Source organism: Zeugodacus cucurbitae, chromosome 5, assembly GCF_028554725.1.
Source record: "Zeugodacus cucurbitae isolate PBARC_wt_2022May chromosome 5, idZeuCucr1.2, whole genome shotgun sequence".
In the NCBI taxonomy this organism is placed as follows: Eukaryota; Metazoa; Arthropoda; class Insecta; order Diptera; family Tephritidae; genus Zeugodacus; species Zeugodacus cucurbitae.
Genome location: NC_071670.1, coordinates 32755404 through 32778710, shown reverse-complemented (window position 1 = coordinate 32778710; position 23307 = coordinate 32755404). Strand labels below are relative to the sequence as shown.

Here is a 23307-nt window from a genome sequence, read left to right as displayed (position 1 = left end):
TTTCACAGTATTTTTTGCATATGTTGCGTATGCATGTGTGGGGATAATTTAATTTCTAATGGAAGTTCATGTTTATTTTGCTCTCGCAGCGAAAGAATATTAAATTTGCACCTGTCACTGACTGATGAGCAGCGTGTGCCAAAAGTTGTATCTGTCAACAATTTTGGGTATTTTTTAGGAGTTGAAGGAATATGTGTGAAAATATCAAAAACGAATTTTTAATAAATTATATCTAATAATTTGAGTTATTTTTTAATTTATTATTTGATTTAGTTTTATACTCTAAATCTATATAAACCAAACTTTTTCCAGTAGTTTCTCTTACATACCCCACTACACAGCATAAAATAATATTCTGCAGAACAAATGGCAGAAAAAAACTGCACTCAGATAAAAAAAAAAGGAAAATGGTGCCGTCTACTTTTGGGTCTTAATCTATAATTCAGAAACTACTCGATACTGCTTTAAATGACATTTGGTATATAATTTTTTCGTGATACCCTGAAAGTACGGATGAAAAATGGACGAAATCGGTTCACCTCTGATTCCTTCACTTTATAATATATACATTGGGAACCAATGATGATGGCGGAATAAGTCTTTACACAAATACTGTATTTTGACACTTGTGGAAAAATTGTCGGAATAGGACTATAACTTTTCAATGCCCCGGAATATCGAACAAGAAGAACTCAGTGCCTACGAGTAATTTTTCGCCGGAAATATTGGTAAATTTCTCAGATATTTGAATGTAATTCAGAGGGAATATTTTTTTCTAATTATGTGTTTCTGTATCAAAAATAGTTAAAATATGGTCATAACTTCTCCTAGCTCCCATATACTTAATTTTATTTAGGTTTTTCAAAAATACCGTGGTTTTTATTCCGAATATATCAGTTACATTGCATATATAGCTTACAATTGATATTGAATTGAAGAATGAAAACCAAACGAGCTGAAAATAACAAATATAACCCGCTATTGCAATTCAAGCAATATCGACTTGCCATACATATATTTTCCTTTTTATTGGTTCAGTCATTCATAAAATGATTAGTATCTTATGCGTCACTCGATCGACGACGACATTCTATGTGTTTTACACGTTGGCGGTGGAGAATGCATTACTTTGAAAAAAAAAAAAATCAACTCTGTGTGTTTAAGTGAAAGTAACACAGTTCCACTCAAAACTGGAAAAACAAATTTTTGAGAAACGTAATATTAATGAAGAATACTTTGGAAATTAAAATAAGTTTTTTTTATAATAAGGACTTAGAACAAGATAATCTGCATGTTTTTTTAATTGTCAAATCATTGCAAAAGATTTGATAATAGCCGACTTCTGTTCTTCGCACTTTGCTCTTTGCTCTTTTATGGAATCATTTGCAAAGCTATCCACTTAAAGTTATTGCAGAGGAGCATATTAGAATGGTATACAGTTTATTGTATTTCTTTTTGATAATGCGAGTCTGTGAAATTTGTATCAGTTCCTTCTTCGATGTGTCATACACCACGCTTTGGCAAATCAAAAGCAAGTAATATACACACATCCCATTCACTTAATATACACAAAGTGTTAAATTGGGTTAACCACTTCCTTGAATTGATTATTTTATTTTATTTGGTATCTTCTTAACAATTCATTAAAATACCCACGCGTGGTCGACCACCAGTAATGAGTCACTGTCCACACATATAAAACAGAATGCTTGATTCAAACAAAATCAGTCACAGTCTCAACGTTATTGCAACCACAATTATTTTGCTGTTACGCGAAAGTAGGACAATAAACTCACTCATTCAAAAATGAAGTTATTTTCGCTGATCTTAATAATGGCTTTGATCGCTACCAGCTTTGCTAGGACTGCGAGCGTTTTAAAAACAGGCTTGATCAATAAACCCGAAATTATATATAAAACACATCGCGGTGAAATAATTGGACAAATAAAAGATGATCCCTTAACACTAATATATAAAGCATTAAAGCATAACAAACAGTAAACCAATCCGGCGGTCGCAATGTGGGACATCAGCAAACTAAGCGTATATAATATTTATTGTATAATATTCATAACAAAACTTGAGTGTATATGTATATAGTATATTTACAGACCCACATTATTTTTTATATACGGCGTTTTTAATTAGTTTTTTGTAATTGTAAGTCTTAAAGTATTAAAATCATTAGTTATAATTACGTAACTTCCACCAACTTTTGTTGGTGTATGTAAATGTAAATATGTAAATAAACATTATGTGAAATTAAAAACAAGTAGGTAAAGGCTAAGTTCGGGTGTAATCGAACATTTTATACGCTCGCAATATTCGCATAAAGTCCGCTAGAATAACGAAAATAATCATAAATAGTATATGAGGGCTGAGGTAATTCCTGAACCGATTTTACTAATTTCCACCAAGGTACACTATCGCCGTATCACTCACTTAATATTGCTCTCATATCTCCGATATATGCGGAATAAAGTCCACCGTATTTTTGAAAAACCTATAATTAGGTATATGGGAGCTTGGGGAATTTGTGACCCGATTTCAACTATTTTTGATACAGCGACACATAATTCCCTCTGAATTACATTAAAATATTGGAGAGAATTACCGATATTTTCGGTGAAAAATTACCCTTAGGCACTGAGTTCTGTATGTTCGATATCAGGAACCTTGAATAGTTATAGTCCTATTTCCACATTTATTTCACAAGTGTTGTCACAGCTTAAATGCAGTATTTGTGTAAAGTTTTATTCCGCTATTGTCATTGGTTCCTAATGTATATATTACAAACGGAAGGAATCAGATGGAATTCAAAATTTAATTATATGGGAAGTAGGCGTCATTGTGATCCGATTTCGCCCATTTTTCATCCGTGTCATGAGGACGTGAAGAAACTATTATTCATCGAATTTCATTAAAATCAGTCGAGTAGTTCCTGAGTAGTTCGAGTAGTTTTGACCCATATGGGCGATGCCCATTTATCAGAAAAAAATATGAGCATCCCCGGGAATATGGGCGAAATCGGTTTATAACCACGCCTACTTCCCATATAACACAATTTTTGAACTCCATTGATTCGTTAATTTTACAATGTATACATCAGGAACCAATGAAGATAACGGAATAAAACTTTACATAAATACTGTATTTGAGGTGCGGCATTATTTGTGGAAAACTTGTCGAAATCGGACTATAAATTTTCGAGCGTAAGATAACAAACATGAATAACAAATACAGTGCCTAATACCCCTGACAGACGGCGGCGTTAATTCGGAATAACTGCTTTAATCGGGGTTAATTCGAGAGTTATCTCAGTTAACTCCATTTGCTAACTCCCATTTAATCCTCAAAATTTTAGAGAGTTAGTGGGAGTTCGTGGCATTTTCGTTGGTAACATTGTTAAACATGGTCGCTTTTTATCGATTGTGAATGAGTATATGCAATACTGACAGCTGTTTTTCAATTAAATGTAAACAAAAACATACGCATGATATTTTTTTCTAAAATTGAAGTTCCAATAATAACATATTTATGTATATTTTTTTAATAATTAGTGATTTTGTACTAGTTGTGTGGCTAACAACCGCAATATTTGCTTTCTATCCAATTTCATTTCACCAAAATGGAAATATTATTGCCAATCAGCTGTTATGGGAGTTTATAACTCGCTTTGCTGCCACCCACCAAATTGGAACTGATTAAAAGTGCAGTTAGTTGGGAATAACTCTGCCGTCTGTCTAGCCTATAAGGGTAATTTTTCATCGAAAATATCGGTAAATCCCTCAGATATTTTAGTGTAATTCAAAGGAAATTGGAGTGTCTGTACCAAAAATTAATAAAATATCGTATCGGTTATGTAAGCTAATTTACTTTAAATAATGTTATTGCACTTAAAATAGTTTCCAATATAATCTTTACATAACTTTCACATTGTGTTATGAAATGCTGAAAAGAACCGGCGGACAGGGAATCACACATATACATATGTAGCTTACAATTGATATTAAATTAATAAAAGAAAACCAAATCATTCGAATTCAAAGAAATCTTAAAGTTATTAAATGAGTTGAAAATAACTAATATAACCCACTATCGTGATTCAGTAAATGTCGGCTTTATATACATATTTGGATTTTTATTGGTTCGGTAAACCCTAAGCCGATTAATATGTTATGCGTCACTCCGACGACGACATTCTAAGTGTTTTGCACATTGTATACAGAGCGTTGACGAGTTCTAACTCTCTGACTTTTTTCTCACACCATATCCTTATTTTGAAAAAAAATCTAAAAACTTCTAGCCTTCGCACTTTGCTCTTTTATGAAATCATTTGCAAATCTATCAATTTAAATTAGGAGCATATTAGATTAGTATAAATGTACTCTACTTTATATCTTTTTGATTGTGCCAGTCTGGTGAATTTATACAAGTGCTTTGTTCGATTCGTCACACTCCCCATTTCGACGAATCAAAAGCAACTAATATACGTACATATATTCCATTCACATAAGAGTACAGAAAGTGTGAAATTTGTGTAATCAATTTCTTGAAATTTTTTTAAATTTTATTTTTGTTTTTATTTGCGTTTCTATGGACCACTAGTGGTAATGAGTCAAAGGTCTATACAATAAAAAGTATGCTCGAGTCGAAATGAAATCAGTCACAGTCTCAACGTTATTGCAACCACAACTATTTTGCTGTTACGCGAAAGGAGGACAATAAATTCACTCATTCAAAAATGAAGTTAATTTTGCAGATCTTAATGGTTTTGATCGCTACCAGCTTTGTAGACCTGCGTACCTGGAAGGGGCTCATTTTAGAAACAAGATCCGGCAATATATATAGAACACATCGCGGTGAAATAATTGGACAAATAAAAGATGATCCTTTAACACAAATGTATAAAGTAATAAAACATAACAAACAGTAATCGAATATGGTGGTCGCAATGTGGGACATTAGCAAACAAAGCGTATATAATATTTATTGTATAATATTCATAAAAAAACTTGAGTGTATACATATGTATATGTATTTACAGACCCACACTTTGTAATAACTATTTTTTATATATAGCAATTATAATTAGTTTTTTATAATTGTAACTCTTAAAGAATTAATATCATTATTTATAATTACGTAACTTCCGCCAACTTTTGTTGGTGTATGTAAATGTAAATATGTAAATAAATATTACGTGAAATTAAAAACAAGTAAGGAAAGGCGAAGTCCACTAGAATAACGAAAATAATCATACATAGTATATGAGGGCTGTGGTAATTCCTAATGTATATATTATAAACGGAAGGAATCAGATGCAATTCAAAATTGAATTATATGGGAAGTAGGCGTCATTGTGATCCGATTACACCCATTTTTCATTCGTGTCATGAGGACGTGAAGAAACTATTATTCATCGAATTTCATTAAAATCAGTTTTTGAGCCATAAATGGGCGATACCTATTTTCTATTTTTCAGAAAAAAACATACCTACCTGACCGATTTGAAATGAAATGAAATTCGGTGTATAAAATTTTCTGAAACACGGACGGGAATATGGCGAATTCGGATTATAACCACGCCTAGTTCCCATTAACACAATTTTTGAACTCCATCTGATTCGTTCATTTTATATATGAATGTATACATTAGGAACCAATGAAGATAACGGAATAAAACTTTACATACATACTGCATTTGAGATGTGGCATTATTTGTGGAAAACTTGTCGAAATCGGACTATAAATTTTCGAGCCCCGGATAACAAACATGAAGAACACAGTGCCTAAGAGTAATTTTTCACCGAAAATATCGGTAAATCCTTCAGATATTTTAATGTAATTCAAAGGGAATTGGAGTGTCTGTACCAAAAATGATTAAAATATCGTATCTGTTATGTAAGATATTTTACTTTAAATAATGTTATTGACTTGAAAAACAAGTAGGATTGATGGATTTTTTTGAGAAACGTAATATTAATGAACAATAATTTTGAAATTAGACTAAGTTTTTTAAATTTAGGATTTAGGCCAATATAATCAGTATGTTTTCTAAATTGCCAAATTGTTGCAAAATATGTGATATTAGATGACTTCTAGTCTTCGCATTTTGCTCTTTTGTCAAATCATTTGCAAATCTATTAATTTAAATTAGTAGCATATAAGATTAGTATAAATCTACTCTACTTTATATCTTTTTGATTATGCCAGTCTGGTGAATTTATACAAGTGCCTTGTTCGATTCGTCACGCTCCCCATTTCGATGAATCAAAAGCAAGCAATATGGTATATTGAGTGTGAAAGAGTGAAATTTGTGTAAAAATTCTTGAAATTTTTGAAATTTTATTTTTATTTTTATATTTTTTTTTTTATTTTGACAATTAATTTTAAAATAACCACACAAGGCATGCTTTCATTTCTGTTCACGGTCTACACAATAAAAGCAGTATGCCCGAGTCTAAACAAAATCAGTCACAGACTCAACGCTTTCACAACCACAACTATTTTGCTGTTACGCGAAAGAAGGACAATAAACTCACTCATTCAAAAATGAAGTTAATTTTGCAGATCTTAATGGTTTTGATCGCTACCAGCTTTGTAGACTTGCTTTCCAGGAGGGCGATCGTTTTAAATACAATGGCCGTCACTTAAGATAAAACACATCGCGGTGAAATTATTACACAAATAAAAGATGTTCCTTTAACACAAATGGATAAAGTAATGAAGCATAAAACAGTGAACGAATATGACGGTCGCAATGTAAGCAAAATATATGTATATGCATGTAAAAATAGTAAAGTAGCAGAGGGTGAGGAAGAAGCAGCGAGAGTCTTGACAGATTAGGATGCTAGTGAACTTGAAAATATTGAACTGGTTTCATTAGAGTCTAATTGTCATTTATGAGCGCTTACAGCGAAACCACGCAAGTCTCTTTAAAGAAAGAGAAGGAACGTGTCAGTAGATAAAAGTTCCAACACAGTAACTTATATATTGTTCTATAAGCAAGAAAGTTCGTTCTATTCTGTAACAACTGAGTTGATCTTTGAACTAAGATCTATGCATCGTATGACTGAAAACTTATAAAGAGCTATAATTTAGGCTATGGAAATGAGATTTGGTACAGAGGATCATAAACGAAATGGAAAACATGTGGATACAATTTTTTAAAAGTAGGCGTAGCGGGGCTTATCTAATAAAACCAAAAAACGACTAAAGCTATGTCAACCAAACATTCTGGACTTAAGTCCATTAGTCTTATCACTATGCAGCATGAAATCGAATGAAATTGGATTATAACCTCGCCTGCCTCCCAGTGAGGAAATCACCAGACTAGAAGGTACAGTACTTATGTAGGTTGGTGTAAAAAATGGCAAATGGGCGTAATCCGTCTACTTATAGTTCAAAAACCATATCTCAAAAACTCTTCGAGCAATTTCACAAAATTCTATTTATAATATTTTCTTGATATCCCAATAGTATAGCTTTAAAATGGGTGAAATCGGCTAACAACCACGACTACTTTCACAATACCACAATTGTCAAGTCCATCTGATTTGTTCGTAAATTAAGTAGGGTCCGGCCGATTAATCGGCCTTGGCATCGGCCAGTATCGGCCACACAATTCAGCATCGGCCATATTTGGCCGATTCTTAGCCGATTCCTTCTACTGCTTTTGAATTATACTGACATAAATTTTTTTACTTTCTTGATTTCTTAATAGCCTAAACTATTAAGTCTTCTGTTCCCCTTATAAAACACAGTGTGATTCATATTTGCCTGAACCAATCATTCCTCACGATGTAATATTACGTCTAGAATAAAGAACTTCATAATTTTTATTTTAAATTTATTATTACACTAGAACACCGCTCCGGCTTCGCATGGGTTTAAACAAACATTTCAAAAGTTATAAGTTTTTACACACTCTCCCATACATATGTATGTGTGTACTTTCCCATTTCGAGCAATGGTTCATATAAAAAAAGTAAAATTAGGAAAAGTCGAACATGAAATCATATTTTATTTGCAATGAGCTAAAACTTGATTACGACCTCTAGTCTTTTGTGTCCGTTGTCTTTCCCTCTGATTATGAAGGCGTTGGGAACGCTCAGAGTTCGACTCCCTAGTGCGAGCTTGAATATTTCTAATATTTTGTTCTTCAAGCAGCTGCACACGCTCCTTACTCGACCCTCACTCGTGTACTTGGGAGGTTTTGAAATTTTGTTCTGCAAGCAGCTGCGAGCGCTTGTTACTCGAATCTCTGGCATGCGATTGCGATGCGAAGAGAAAGACTTGCAAGACGATTTTCTTTTTATACTCTCGCAACCTGTTGCACAGAGTATCATAGTTTTGTTCACATAACGGTTGTTTGTGTCACCAAGAAATAAAAGAGTTAGATATAGGGTTATATATATATAAATGATCAGAATGACGAGTGGAGTTGAAATCCGGATGTCTGTCCGTCCGTCTGTCCGTCTGTCCGTCTGCCCGTCCGTCTGTCCGTGCAAGCTGTAACTTGAGTAAAAATTGAGATATCTTAAACTTGGAACACATGTTTCTTGGGACCGTGAGAGGGTTGCTTTCGAAAATGGGCAAAATCGGTCCACTGCCACGCCCACAAAATGGCGAAAACCAAAAACACATAAAGTGTCATAACTAAGCCATAAATAAAGTTATGGAAATAAAATTTGGAATAAAGGATCGCACCAGGAAGGGGCATATTTGGATGTAATTTTTTTTGGGAAGTGGGCGTGGTCCCGCCCCCAAATCGGTTATTTATATATATCTCGCAAACCAATGAAGCTATATAAACCAAACTTTCTGCAGTCGTTTTTTTAGCCACTTCTTAATACAGTTCAATGAAAGAAATCGGATAATAACCACGCCCACCTCCCATACAAAGGTTAGGTTGAAAATTACTAAAAGTGGGTTAACTCACTAACGAAAAACGTCAGAAACACTAAATTTCACATAAGAAATGGCAGATGGAAGTTGCACTCAGATTTTTTACAAAATAGAAAATGGGCGTCGCCCATTTATGAGTCAAAAACCATATCTCAGGAACTACTCGACCGATTTCAATGAAACTTGGTTTGTAATAGTTTCCTTACCTAATAATAAGTTGCGAAAATTGGCCAAATCGCTTCACAACCACGCCTACTTCCTATATACCAGAGCTTAGAAGATGATCTGAATCGTTTACTTTACAATATATAAAGTAAGTACTAGTGAAGATATCGGTGCAAAACTTTGCAAAAATACTGTATTTATAGTGTGGCAGCCCATTTCTAAAACTCGCCGAAATCGGACCACAGGTTTTCAAGGCCGCATATATCGAACATGAGGACCTCGGTGCTTCTAACCTAATATTAGGGTTTCCAACTATCAATGGACTTTATACAATATATATGATGAATATGTAGGTCAAATTGTGTATTATATAATATTAATTAAGTTAAATAAATAAATTGCGAGAGTATAAAATGTTCGGTTACACCCGAACTTAGCCCTTCCTTACTTGTTCAGATTAAGATACTCCATCACGAAGTGTTTTTGATACCCTCACCTGGGAGCTATTTCCAGAAAGAAAGTAGCTATAAATATGGCCTATATTACTGGGGGTGATTGTAGCTTTCCAATGGTGAAAGAATTTTTGAAATCGGCACAGTAGTTTTTGAGTTTATGCTCAGTTTTGTTCAACTACTTGTTGAGATTTTGAAAATAATTTCATAATGTTACTCTTACCCTTGTTGCTATTGGCCTTGTTGCTATTGGGAAAAAAACTAGGAGAGTCTATTTTTATAAGTTTCGCTTGAGATAAATTTTTATAATCAACATCATTCGCCATAGACAAGAACAGGTGCATGTAAAAGAACCTCCCTTTAAGGAAGAAAAGCTATATTGCTGACGTAGGTTGAGAAAAAACGAACAACATATTTTTTCTATCTATCTATATATCTATATGTCACGTTGTATGTCCGGGATTGGGGCATAAACCTACTGAACCGATGTTAATGAAATTCGATCCCATTATATCAGAGACCTGCACAAGTGCACAGCCACTCAAAATACACCACGTGCTTATTCGCATATTTCTCATACTTGTGTATAAAAAACTCTTAGCTAAAGTAAATCTCTCAGATATTATAAAAATATTTAAAAGAGATGTGTTCTTTATAAAAGTGTGCGTCTACGCCCCAAATTGGCAAGATCAGTACATTACTTCTTCTAGGCCACATATACCTAATATGTGTATATATCGGTTAATATGTGACATATTTTAGCAAAATTAAGTGAGCGTATAACCTTGGATATAATGTATTTTGGTTGTGAAAATGAAATCGGTCTAGGAATTAACCCAACCCCTACATGAATACTATATATGATTTTGGCTTTTGTAGTCGAATAGAATATACGAGACGAATTGTGTGTTATCTTAATAAAATACATTAATAGAATCTCGATTACACATTTGATGTTTTCTTAATTTTTTAGTAGGAGGGTTTTTGAATTATTTCACGACATGCGATCCATTGTCATACCACTTCTACAAAATATATTTCTGTTCCAGTTCTACATAATTATATTTATAATCGCTTAAAAAAAGCGGAAACTTTGCAATGTTCGTTTCTTGACCCGACCATGGCAAAATTTTATTTCAAAACAAAAAAGTGCACTTTTTGGGGATGTCAAAGGATGAAGAGGTGCCAGAGGATTTTTGTGGTGCCAAAGGATAAAGCTTTCAGAAATAGTTTAACAAATTAGATGAAAAATCAAGTTCAATATTGAAATAATAATAACCACTGAGTAAAGTTCCAAAATGGTTAGTGAGAGTATTAAAGTTTATCGATCATCAAAACGTTTTTAAATACTCCCTTCATTACACTCAAAATAACACTCAAACCAGGGATAAAATTGCTAGTGTACTTACATATCACTAATTTCTACATTGTACTTATCGTTCCGATTGCTTTCACAAGTAGCACAGTCGTAATTTCATTAAACGAGTAGTTAGTATGCAAGAGTACACCTACATTCTTACGTATGTAGTTAGTTATCTGTTGGTGTGCATACTATTGAATGAAGAAGCGCATTAGTGTCGATTTTCTTCGGTTCTTTAGCGTTGTACTTGTTGGCATCGAGCTGAAAATTACCACACTTTATTACAATTTAATGCAGCACCATTTTAATTGAACTATAAACTGTTCGGCAAGCAAATGTGTAAACATATAAAATGAGCCTTATTTGCTGCTCGTGCTGGCAATAATACTCACTTATACGCTTATGTATGTAGGTGCTTGTAACTACAACTATAGCAACAAAGTTGCTGCCAAAAATTGCTGTAAGTTTAAGTAGCGGAGATTTCAATAAATGTTTTATTTTACTATCGGCAAAGACTCAAAATAAGAGTTTCAGTTTTGAAGGAATAGTTGTTAAATGTGTATCAACAGTTTATTGTAATGTGTTTCTTCGGTATATACAAAAGAGCTGCTTTCTTTTATAGATTTCCATATAATTTTATACGATATTTGAAATAGATATTTGCTATTACAGTTCCGCCATAAGGTTTGTTATGTTTTACCTTGGGGGTTCTAAGTTCAAATCATTGCTCTTGCACATTAAAATTTAATTGGTATATTATGAATTCTGTTAACCAACTAACATAATGAAATTAAATTTCATAAATCACCTAGTTTCATGATAAAATCGCCCATCTTAAATGCATTCACATCAATAATCAGCGTAAATATTTGTTGGCCTATATAATAGATTATTTAAGCTTACATTGTATGTATATCTAACCTTGACACATTTAGTGTGCCGCCACTTAAGATTTTGAAACCATGAAGTGTCGAGCAGTTTCCTGAATTTCAATTCGCGACGCGCTTTTGATTCATGACTTACAAGCGTTTCCTGTTGTCCTTTTTGTTGCTCGGAAGCAACGTCAACATTTCATCACTTATCGTCCTTTGTTTCTCGACGCTCACAAAAACCGCCGTCCTTTCTGCTGCTTTCAGTGAAGGAACGAAGGTTGTAACCAATGCGACTGAAACTAGCTAGCCGAGCAACTTTGTACGAAAAGAGGGAAGATAATAGGAGTGTATAAACAAAAGGTACAAAAACAAAAACAACATTTTGTAGAATAGCACAAAAACAATGTGAATTGCACATTGTGAAAGATAACGAACACAGCGAATAGCGAACTATAGTATGAAAACAGTTTCAGCGAAGCTTCTACATTGCGGCGACTTGACCAAGTTACTTGATATATCACTTTATTTTTATTGTTCTCGCTTTGTTCTTTAAATAGTCGGAGTTGAATCTGGCTGTCAGCGATGCAAGATTTTTTCCGTTTCAGTCGTCATACTTGATTATTGCCAAAGTTGTTGCTAGTTATCGCGATATGTTGTTTCATTATCGTTTTGTTTTCATATTTTAATTTTTAATTAAGTTCAACAATGTGTAAAGAAGAATCACTTGTACGGAGCTGAGTATCTGATGTTGTAAATTCATAAAACATGCTGAGAGTCTTCTCTCCCTCTCTATCTCTCTCTCTCTCTCTCTCGACTGCTACGTCTTTCGCTCAAACCCCGCAAGATAATTAATTGAATCAATATCATTAATATTTGTCCAGGAATTTCTTCGTTATATGAGTCCACTGGACCCAAACATTGGGCAACTGGGAAGGCAGTTCCCTTAAACTGCCCCTGATCTTTCAGTTCTCTCAGGCGCTGCCTAAAACAATGGATGCCAGGGGAACATCTCAGGTCCTGGAACATGTGCAACACGGGTCGTACCACAAAACTACTATGGGGTAGTGTTGACATTGGACAGACCAAAAACTTCTTACATTAAGCAAAAGAGAACTAAGCTGTATCACAGGGGTCATCACGGGGCACCTACCTCTAAGAGGCCACCTGCAGAGACTTGGCATAGTAGAATCGGCAGAATGCAGGGCGTGCTCCGAAGATGATGACGAGACACTAGAGAAGAAGACCGTTGAAATAATATTTTATCAGCCAAGGTCTGAGTCCACTGCCATCCAAACTATAACCAATTTGAAACACTTGAAATGTGTGTTTTTAGAATGTAATGAAAAAATATCTCACTCTTCTCTTGTCATCACAGTTAGTTAACTTGAATTTTATGCGCGAAACATAAAACGACAAAGTATGGCGATGCAATTAAAAATAAATGCTTTCAAATACCAGTGCAAAACAGTGAAATGATAATAACAATAAAATACAACAAACAAGTTGTAGCTGTGAGAAAAACAATGCAAATAGTTTTAAATGTGTGTGTGTGTGTGTGTGACGCGCTCTAATTATTTTTAGTGCGAATTACATAGCTTAAGATGAGTGCCTTCCTCCATTTCATTCAATTCCATGAAATTCTATGTGTGTATATTGCCGCCGTTTGCAAAACGTGCAGCACTTGTGTCTGCCACTCAACTTGTCTCCTTGACTGCACCCTTTCAGGGTTAATTAGTAGCGGCAGCCATTGTGGCAGTGACAGTCTTGCGGGAACTTCGCATTCGGAAAGACTGACAGCAACATTACGAAAGCGGAAAATACTACAATCAACGCGCATAAAAACAGCGCACGGGTTATTTAATTGTAATTGGAATTCAGCTATTTAAATTATTCATCGCGTCAATTCACTGTGGATGGTTGGCAAATGCGCCAATTTAACACTGAGATGGGAAGTTTCTATTGTAGCTATTTTCTATAAATCTTTAAAAATTAATGTATTTAACATTCCTCTATCGATGACATTAAAAATGATTTACTGGTTTCTAGAACGCCTCTAAAATATTGTTAAATGGAAATGCTTTCATATGAAATAATTTTTGTCTGAACAATATAATTGCTTCTAATTTGCAAGATGCAATAAAAGTTTAAGCATCTCACATACCCATAAGGATATATAAATTTGGGAATTAAAAAAAAAATTGGACAGAGAAAATGCTACTTAGCCAATTGAATAATGTTTTTAGGAATCTAAGTGTACTTCAAGTCACAAACGAGAAGAGATTTTTTGAAAACCCCTTCATATCTAATATATAAAATTCTCGTGTCACAGTTTTCGTTGCCATACTCCTCCGAAACGGCTTGACCGATTTTGATGAAATTTTTTGTGCTTATCCGGAATCTATGAGAATCGGCCAACATCTATTTTTCATCCCCCTAAATGTTAGGGGTAGTCCACCCCTAAATTTTTATATTTATTTTTTAGACAAAATTTTTAATTTCTCTTTTGTTATGATACAACACACAAAAATACATACAATCCTCAATTTTCACCCTTCTACGATCAACCCTTATTTTTAATAGCCATTTTAGTAATTTAATCATTTTTCCTCTCCGGTCGAAAACTGATCAATCGTCATTTAATTAGTTATCCCCGCCAGATGTCTACAGGTGTCACTTCTGACCCAGTAAACAGCAAGGAGTATTCTATTATATTATACTTTTAATATGTTTAGTGTGACATAAGCACATAAACCTGTAGAGTATCCAATATTTGTTAAATGTTTAAATTGATATTAAATCTTAATATATAAAAATCCCGTGTCACGTTGTTTGTTTTCGATGGACTCCTAAACTACTGAACCGATTTTAATGAAATATTTAACACTGTGTGCAGTTTGGTCCAACTTGAAAGATAGGATAGTTTATAACTCTCTTTATAGTCGCATTATTTATTTATTGCAAACTATTTGTTTATTATTAGCAAAGAGCTATCCACCAGTTGGTGGCGCTAAGTGCGGTATGTTACAGTAGATGGCGCTACATTTCTTTCTAAATTTTCATGGCTTTAGGCTGTCATAACAAAAGCTGCCACTTGCTAAAAACATTAAATGAAAATGCGTTGTTTGAAGTTTATATTATTTGTGGTAAAGTTATACGAATCTATGACTTCCAATATTCTAAATTTAAGAAAAAATCACATACAATCCGTGAAATAAATAAAGTTATGTACATATGTATGGTCAGACAAATAAGCAATGCTGCCACTCTTTTCCAGTAAATCTTCCTCGAATTTGGGAGATTTCAGAGGAATTTAGGAAATCGCATGTATTTCCTAAATGCAAAAAAAAAATTCATTTATTTGCATTTAGGTATAGAATTTTGTATGACTAATGCCCGGTTTCACAGTCCATACTTAAGTTGTGCCTAAATAAAATCTTAGCTAAGTATTGTTGCAAACTGAGTAGTCGTTTGCGTATCACAGTCAATGCTTAATTTCTATAAAATTTTATTATGATATATGGCAACGTTATGGGCAACATATGTTTTACAAATGTCATTCATAAAAATATGTTTGAAGTATTTTAATTATAACAGATAATAAATAAATTTGCGATGAAAATTATATCAAAAATTGATGAAAACAACAAAAGAACCCCAAATTTCATCACTAGCGAGTCGGAGCACCTATGGGAACTGAAGGAAAAGTATAAGCTGTTATTGAGTGCAAACGAACGGACACTTGCCCTACGCTACGAAAGATGTCGCTGAAAATTCAAAGCAAATTCAAAACAAAAATCAGCTGTTATTTAAGCATTGCTTAAGCCTCCCAAATTAAATGTTACATGTTATCAACTAACAATTTTGTAATTAACTTATTTGTTAAAAACTTGAATATAAAATCAAAAATTAACTATTTTATGAAAATTTGTGCTTATTATCAACTCTACGAAAATTTTCATCAATAATTTTAAAAATTTTGACCTCAAGTTCAAATCTCAATCCCGTGGATTTTTATACCGGATATATACTAAGGTTTCCGTCTTTATTCATAAATAATAATTTCACTGTAGTGAATAGTTTACTACAACACAGCAACTCTAAAAGTGAGGAAATGTTCATTCTGAGAATTCGAATGATTCAAACCGATTTATCGTTTAAGTTCAAAATTTTACAGTTTCATATGTACATACATAGGTATGTATGTGTCATGTTAGCGTGTTGGAGAGCCATCTTCTTTATTTGTTTACACGCTACACAACAAAACAAAGAACGAACTTCGCCAAAAATATTTAAATTGATCAGAGACGTTATTCCCTGAATATATTAACATTCCATTCAAATAAATGGCCTTGAACGGAGTTCAAAAAGCGTTTTAACTATTTCAAATAAAATTTGGGCGGGGCGAAGTTCGCCGGGTCAGCTAGTATGAATATATTATAATATAGTTACTAGAGAGAGAGAAGTGCCAGAACGAGGATTTTTATACTCTCGCAACAAAAGTTGCTAAGAGAGTATTATAGTTTTGTCCACATAACGGTTGCTTGTAAGTCCTAAAACTAAACGAGTTAGATATAAGGTTATATATACCAAAGTGACGAGTAAAGTTCAAATCCGGATGTCTGTCTGTCCGTCCGTCCGTCTGTCCGTCCGTGCAAGCTGTGACTTGAGTAAAAATTTAGATATCTTAATGAAACTTGGAACACGTGTTCCTTGGCACCATAAGAAGGTTAAGTTCGAAGATGGGCGGAATCGGACCACTGCCACGCCCACATAATGGCGATAACCAAAAACACATAAAGAGCTATAACTAAGCCATAAATAAAGTTATGAAAATAAAATTTGGAACATAGGATCGCATTAGGGAGGGGCACGTTTGAATGTAATTTTTTTAGAAAAGTAATAATAACCACGCCCACCTCCCATACAAAGGTTAGGTTGAAAATGACTAAAAGTACGTTAACTCACTAACGAGAAACGTCAGAAACACCAAATTTTACATAAGAAATGGCAGAAGGAAGCTGCACTGAGATTTTTTTACAAAAAAAATGGGCTTGGCGTCGCCCACTTATGGGTCTAAAACCGTATCTCAAGAACCACTTTACCGATTTCAATGAAATTCGGTATATAACACGTTCTTGACACCCTGATGATGGTGGAATATGGGCGAAATCGGTTCACAACTACGCCTACTTTCCATATAACTCAATTTTGAATCCTTCTGATTCTTTCACTTTATAATGTTTACATAAGGAACCGATAAAGATAGCGAAATAAAACTTTACACAAATACTGTATTTGAGCTGTGACATCACTTGTGAAAAAATTGTCCAAATCGGACCATGACTCTTCAAGGCCCCTGATATCAAACATGAAGAACTCAGTGCCTAAGGTTACACCCGAACTTAGCCATAGCCTTACTTGTTATATTTCAATTTTGAATGTTTCTCGACTAAATTTGTCGCTAATCAAAATTAAATTTGTTTTAAAATTATTACTTTCCCATTTTTAACGCATCTGCTAGCTATTGAGCAAACAAATATTTTATAGTATTCAAAGTTTTTTTAAATTTTTGTATAGATAGATTTTATCTATTGGATATTAATAACCTCGGTCAATCTGTTCGGTTTTCAGGACACTTTTATTCTGTCTGCGTCTCTTGTCGATGTTCTTTAGCTAGCTATGTTCCCTTCCATATATACTATATGATTTAATTACATATATATTTATGTACTTAATACATATTTCAATTATATTTTTTCTCCTTTCCACTTAATATTTCACTGTCAATCAAATAATTTTTTCTTTTAAAAACTTTCAACGCAAAAAAATCATACAATAAATTCCAGTCAGTAATATATATTGATATACTTATGTATATAGTTGCCCTTCATGCGCACAGTTCACTAAGTCGATGAGGGGTTATAAAATATTTACTTAGAAAGTGAGGAAAAAGCGCATATCAGGCACTATCGCGCTACACGCTTTATATTTATCATTTTTCGCTTCAACTATTCACTGCACACTGCCACAATTGCTTTGAACTTTAGGATGCACAAAAACGATCACTATTTTTAACCTATTTTTTCCCGTTACAAGTTTTTGCGAATTTTTCCTTTCGGACCGTTGTTGGCCTGTTATACTTTATTGCGCGCTTATTATCCTCATTGCATTGCGTTCAACTTGTTTTTCATTATTTATGTTTTTATCTTTTATGCTTTGAGTGCGTATAAATGTTAATACAGTGTACAAGTGTACTTGTGTGTATGTGTGTGTGGCTTGCAACGTATGCGCAGAAGTTTTATAACTGTTAATATTAGAAGCGTAAGATGTCAGTGCAGTTAATCGGAATAAAGTGATTAGAATTTAAATTTCAAAATTGTTAAGATAATTTTATTTCACGTTTCTCGGTAGGATTAAACGACCTATGAACTTGAGTCAAAATACAATTTTTCGCTTCTCATTAAATTTTGCAGCATATTAAAGCTCACTTACTTGACCCAAAACGAGCATATTGGCATTCATTCTCCCTTCTTTGAAGTGCTTCCCTCCATGGAATAGTTGCATATCATAAAACCAACTACTTTGTACTAGATAAAAGGACGGAGAAAAATAAAGAAACCTTCAATGGAAGTATATTGTATGGGAGAAAACTTTTAATTAACTGCACTGGCTAAAAGAGATAAGAAAGACGAGTGTAGAAAGTAAACAAAAAAGTTCGAATGCATATATTAAAGCAGTGCGAAACAACTGTATTTTAATAATGTTGTATGATTTTTTGGTATTCATATATATTTTAGCGAGACACTTGACCTTGCTTATGAACTTTGAATGAATTATGAGCGCCAAATTTTAAAATAATGAAATATTTTGAGGAGTACAAAACATATTGTAAATTATTTAGCTTCTACAATATTCAGCATAATCTTAAAATTGGCGGAAGATTGGAAATGAATTTGGATTTTATTTCTTTATCTTTCCTTGCCATACTTGCTTCCAGAGAATGAACCCATCAGCAGGGATACATCTTCTACGAACATCCTTGGACTACATCTAAATAGTATTAATATAGGTTTAGATAACTTTAGCTTTAACTTGGTAATGCGCCATGTTTGCATGAAACCCAAATTTGTGCGTTGGTATTATATACATTTGTAGTTTTCCTGAAATGAAGATGTCATCTTTTTATACTCTCGCAACAAAAGTTGCTAAAGAGAGTATTATAGTTTTGTCCACATAACGGTTGTTTGTAAGTCCTAAAACTAAACGAGTTAGATATAGGGTTATATATAGCAAAGTGATCAGGGTGACGGGTAAAGTTCAAATCGGATGTCTGTCTGTCCGTCCGTCCGTCTGTCCGTCTGTCCGTCCGTGCAAGCTGTAACTTGAGTAAAAATTGAGATATCTTTATGAAACTTGGAACACGTGTTCCTTGGCACCATAAGAAGGTTAAGTATGGGCGGAATCGGACCACTGCCACGCCCACAAAATGGCGATAACCAAAAACACATAAAGTGTCATAACTAAGCCATAAATAAAGCTATGCAAATAAAATTTGGTTTGAAGGATCGCACTATAAAGGGGCATATTTGCATGTAGTTTTTTTTGGAAAAGTTGGCGTGACCCCGCCCCCAAATATGTTTTTTGTATATATCTTGCAAACCAATAAAGCTATATAAACCAAACTTTCTGCAGTCGTTTCTTTTAGTCGTTTCCTTATACAGTCCAAAAATGAAAGAAATCGGATAATAACCACGCCCACCTCCCATACAAAGGTTAGGTTGAAAATGACTAAAAGTGCGTTAACTCACTAACAAGAAACGTCAGAAACACAAAACTTCACAGAAATGATAGCAGAAGGAAGCTGCACTCAGATCTTTTTACAAAATGGAAAATGGGCGTGGCATCGCCCACTTATGGGTCAAAAACCATATTTCAGGAACTACTCTACAGATTTCAATGAAATTCGGTATATAATATTTTATTGACACCCTGATGACATGTGTGGAAAATGGCCGAAATCGGTTTACAACCACGACTACTTTCTTTATAACTCAATTTTGAATTCCATCTGAATCCTTCACTTTATAATATATACATTAGGAACCAATGATGATAGCGAAATAAAACTTTACAAAAATACAGTATATGATCCTCGGCATCACTTGTGAAAAAATTGTCGAAAACGGACTATAACTTTTCAAGGCCCCAGATATCGAACATGTTGAACTCAGCGCCTAAGGTTAAATTTTATCCGAAAATATGGGTAAATCTCTCAGATAATTTAATGTAATTCAGAGAAAATTGTTTTCTTCCAATAGTCTGTCTCTGTTCCAAAAATTATTAAAATCGGGTCGCAACATCTCCTAGCTCCCATATACCTAGTTAGAGCTTTTTCAAAAATTCGTTGGGCTTTATTACTTATTGGTTAATATGTGATATATTTTAGCAAAATTAAGTGAGCGTATAGTATTGGATATAGTGTACCTTGCTGGTGAAATTGAATGAAATCGGTTCAGGAATTACCTCAGCCCTCATATCCGTATATGACTTTCGTTATTCTATTAAACTGTATGCCGAATTTATGGGTAAATTTGTGCGTTATCTTAATAAAATTTCTTCAATAAATTGCGAGTGTATAAAATGTTCGGTTACACCCGAACTTAGCCTTTCCTTACTTGTTATCAATATTTTAGACCAACGGAGTAGGACACGTATTGGTCTGAATGAAAATGCCTGAGTTAAGTATTTACTAGTTTTATTTATCGTGATGATATGCGACCTTTTTCTATGGACTAGGAAAATATCCGTAAATGAGATTCGTATCGTAGAGCAATGATGTTACTGTTGTTGAATTGCTTGGTAATTTTTTTCGTAATATTATCGTTGTACAACACTCGGCTGGGTATTGGACCAGACTAATTTTTTCCAGCAGATTGGGTCATAAGCCATTGAATTAAAAGAATATATAGATTTTGCCCCCCAAATCGGTTATTTGTATATATCTCGCAAACCAATGAAGCTATATAAGCCAAACTTTCTGCAGTCGATTCTCTTACGTACCCCACCACACACCAAGAAAATAGTTGAAATCGGATAATAACCACGCCCACCTCCCATACAAAGGTTAAGTTGAAAATTACTAAAAGTGGGTTAACTCACTAACCAAACACGTCAGAAACACTAAATTTTACATAAGAAATGGCAGATGAAAGCTGCAATCAGATTTTTTTACAAAATGAAAAATGGGCGTGTCATCTCCCACTTATGGGTCAAAAACCATATCTCAGGAACTACTCGACCGATTTCAATGAAACTTGGTTTGTAATAGCTTCACAACCACGCCTACTTCCTATATACCAGAACTTAGAAGACGATCTGAATCGCTTATTTTACAATATATAAAGTAAGCACTAGTGAAGATATCGGTGCAGAACTTTGCACAAATACTACGTTTATAGTGTGACAGCCCCATTCTAAAAATCGCCGAAATCGGATCATAGATTTTCAAGGCCCCATATATCGAACATGAGGACCTCGGTGCTTCTAACCTAATATTAGGGTTTCCAACTTTCAATGGACTATATACGACGAATATCTGGGCCAAATTGTGTATTATACGAGTATAATATTAATTAAGTTAAATAAATAAATTGCGAGAGTATAAAATGTTCGGTTACACCCTAACTTAGCCCTTCCTTACTTGTTTTTTTAGTAACTATATCCTGTAGTTAATAATAAATATTTAAAAAATCCTTTTTCGAACTTCGAAACGAAAAATTTGGATTTTGGAGGCTAATTTCGAAATTCGCATTTATCTCAATCTCTCGAAAAAACCGGAGTGTTGAATTATTAGCTAGAAAATTCGAACATGAAATTTTATTTTATTTGCAATCAGCGAAAACTTGATTACGACCTCTAGTCTTTAATGTCCGTTATCTTTCTCTCTGATTATGAAGGCGTTGGGAACTTGTATGTTTATAATATTTTGTTCTTCAGGCCGCTGCACACTCTCCGTACCTTACTCTCAAGCAAGCAGCTCCGCGCGCTCTTTACTCTTACGCTATTTACCATCTATTAAACTAACTATTTCCAGAAAGTTGAAATTCTTGCAAAAAATATAGCCTATGTTACTCAGGGTGAATGTATCTTTCCAATGGTGAAAGAATTTTTGAAATAGACACAGTAGTTTTGAGTTTATTAATTACAAACATACATACATAAATCTTTTCTCTTTATAATAGTAGTATAGATTACTTTAAATATTCATTAATTAAATTAATTGTACAACAGTAACCAAATTCATTTTCAAGTTCTTAGTGTTCGTCTCATTACTACTAAAAACTCAAGAAATCAAGTAGAAGATATTTTACGAAATTTAAGTTTCCTTGAAGACTTTCCTTAGGTTATCACAAAAAATGCGCAATCAAAGACTAAATAACCAGATTTAACCCGCCACTATTTACTTATTTTCCACAACCCTTGGAGTACCCAAAGACTTCGTCTTAAGATCTCAAGGATACTGCGCATTTGCCATAAGGCGTCTTTAGCGCACTTCATACATACACACTTTGTACGTATGTATGTACATATATGAGTGCATAAAGTGCGAAACCTAAAAAAGGTAAAAATCTAATACAATGGAATCAGTGAAGCGTAAATATTGTGGGACGAGGTTGGAAGAACACACATGACAATTGTTGATTTTCTTTCTTATACCCTTAAGAACAAAGGAATCAAAATGGAGATAAAATAAGTAAAATGTTGGAAAACAAGAGAGAATTGAACAAAAAGAGAAACGTGTGAGCGAAGAAGCAAATAAAGCGAACGCTCCAAATGACAACCGAAAAGACACAGTTTTTATGTGTCTGCATTTATTTCTATACATATACAACATATGTATGTATGTATTTACACAAGTGCCAGCATTTGACAGCAAGTTGGCATGCCACTTTAAGACTTTCCACAACACAGTCACTATCACAAAATACCACGCTTATATACACACAAGCCCCACGCAAAGACTATTGACATTGTAAGCCTTTGAGAAGCACTGACGCGACAAACACTGCGCGAATATATACCGCAAGTGTCCCTCCCCCACTTGGGTGGAATACTTGTGAAAATGGAAAAAAATTAAGTTGAACAAGTTAAAAATTAAACGCGTGTGTGCTTTTAGGCGATCCCTTAAACCACCTAAAGACACAAAATACTGAGGCGACAGCCGCACACGCAAGTGAAAAACCAAAGTTTTTAATTTAACTTTATCCTTGAATGCAGTTGAATTCCTTATTATTTATTCCTTATTACATGCTTATCTCACAGACTTGTTTCTTTGTTCTTCTTGCAGATTCGGAATTGGAGGAATTTGAGACGCCCGCACGTTATCGTCCCGATTCCTTAAGTGCCCTCAGTCGTACCACGCGCTTCACGGAGGATGAAATCAAACGAATTTATCGCGGTTTTAAGGCTGAGTGTCCGACGGGTGTCGTCAAGGAGGACACATTCAAACTAATCTACTCGCAGTTTTTCCCGCAGGGAGGTTCGTGCG

At 34.0% G+C, this 23307-nt stretch overlaps 1 protein-coding gene across 1 annotated transcript in view; it reads left to right on the top strand.

Annotated features, from left to right (window-relative positions):
• LOC105213914 (uncharacterized) overlaps positions 1 to 23307 on the top strand; it is a 153386-nt gene that overhangs the window by 96376 nt on the left and 33703 nt on the right. Inside the window, 1 exon segment of the mRNA XM_054231876.1 lies at positions 23107 to 23298. Within this exon segment, the coding sequence (XP_054087851.1) occupies positions 23107 to 23298 (192 nt within the window).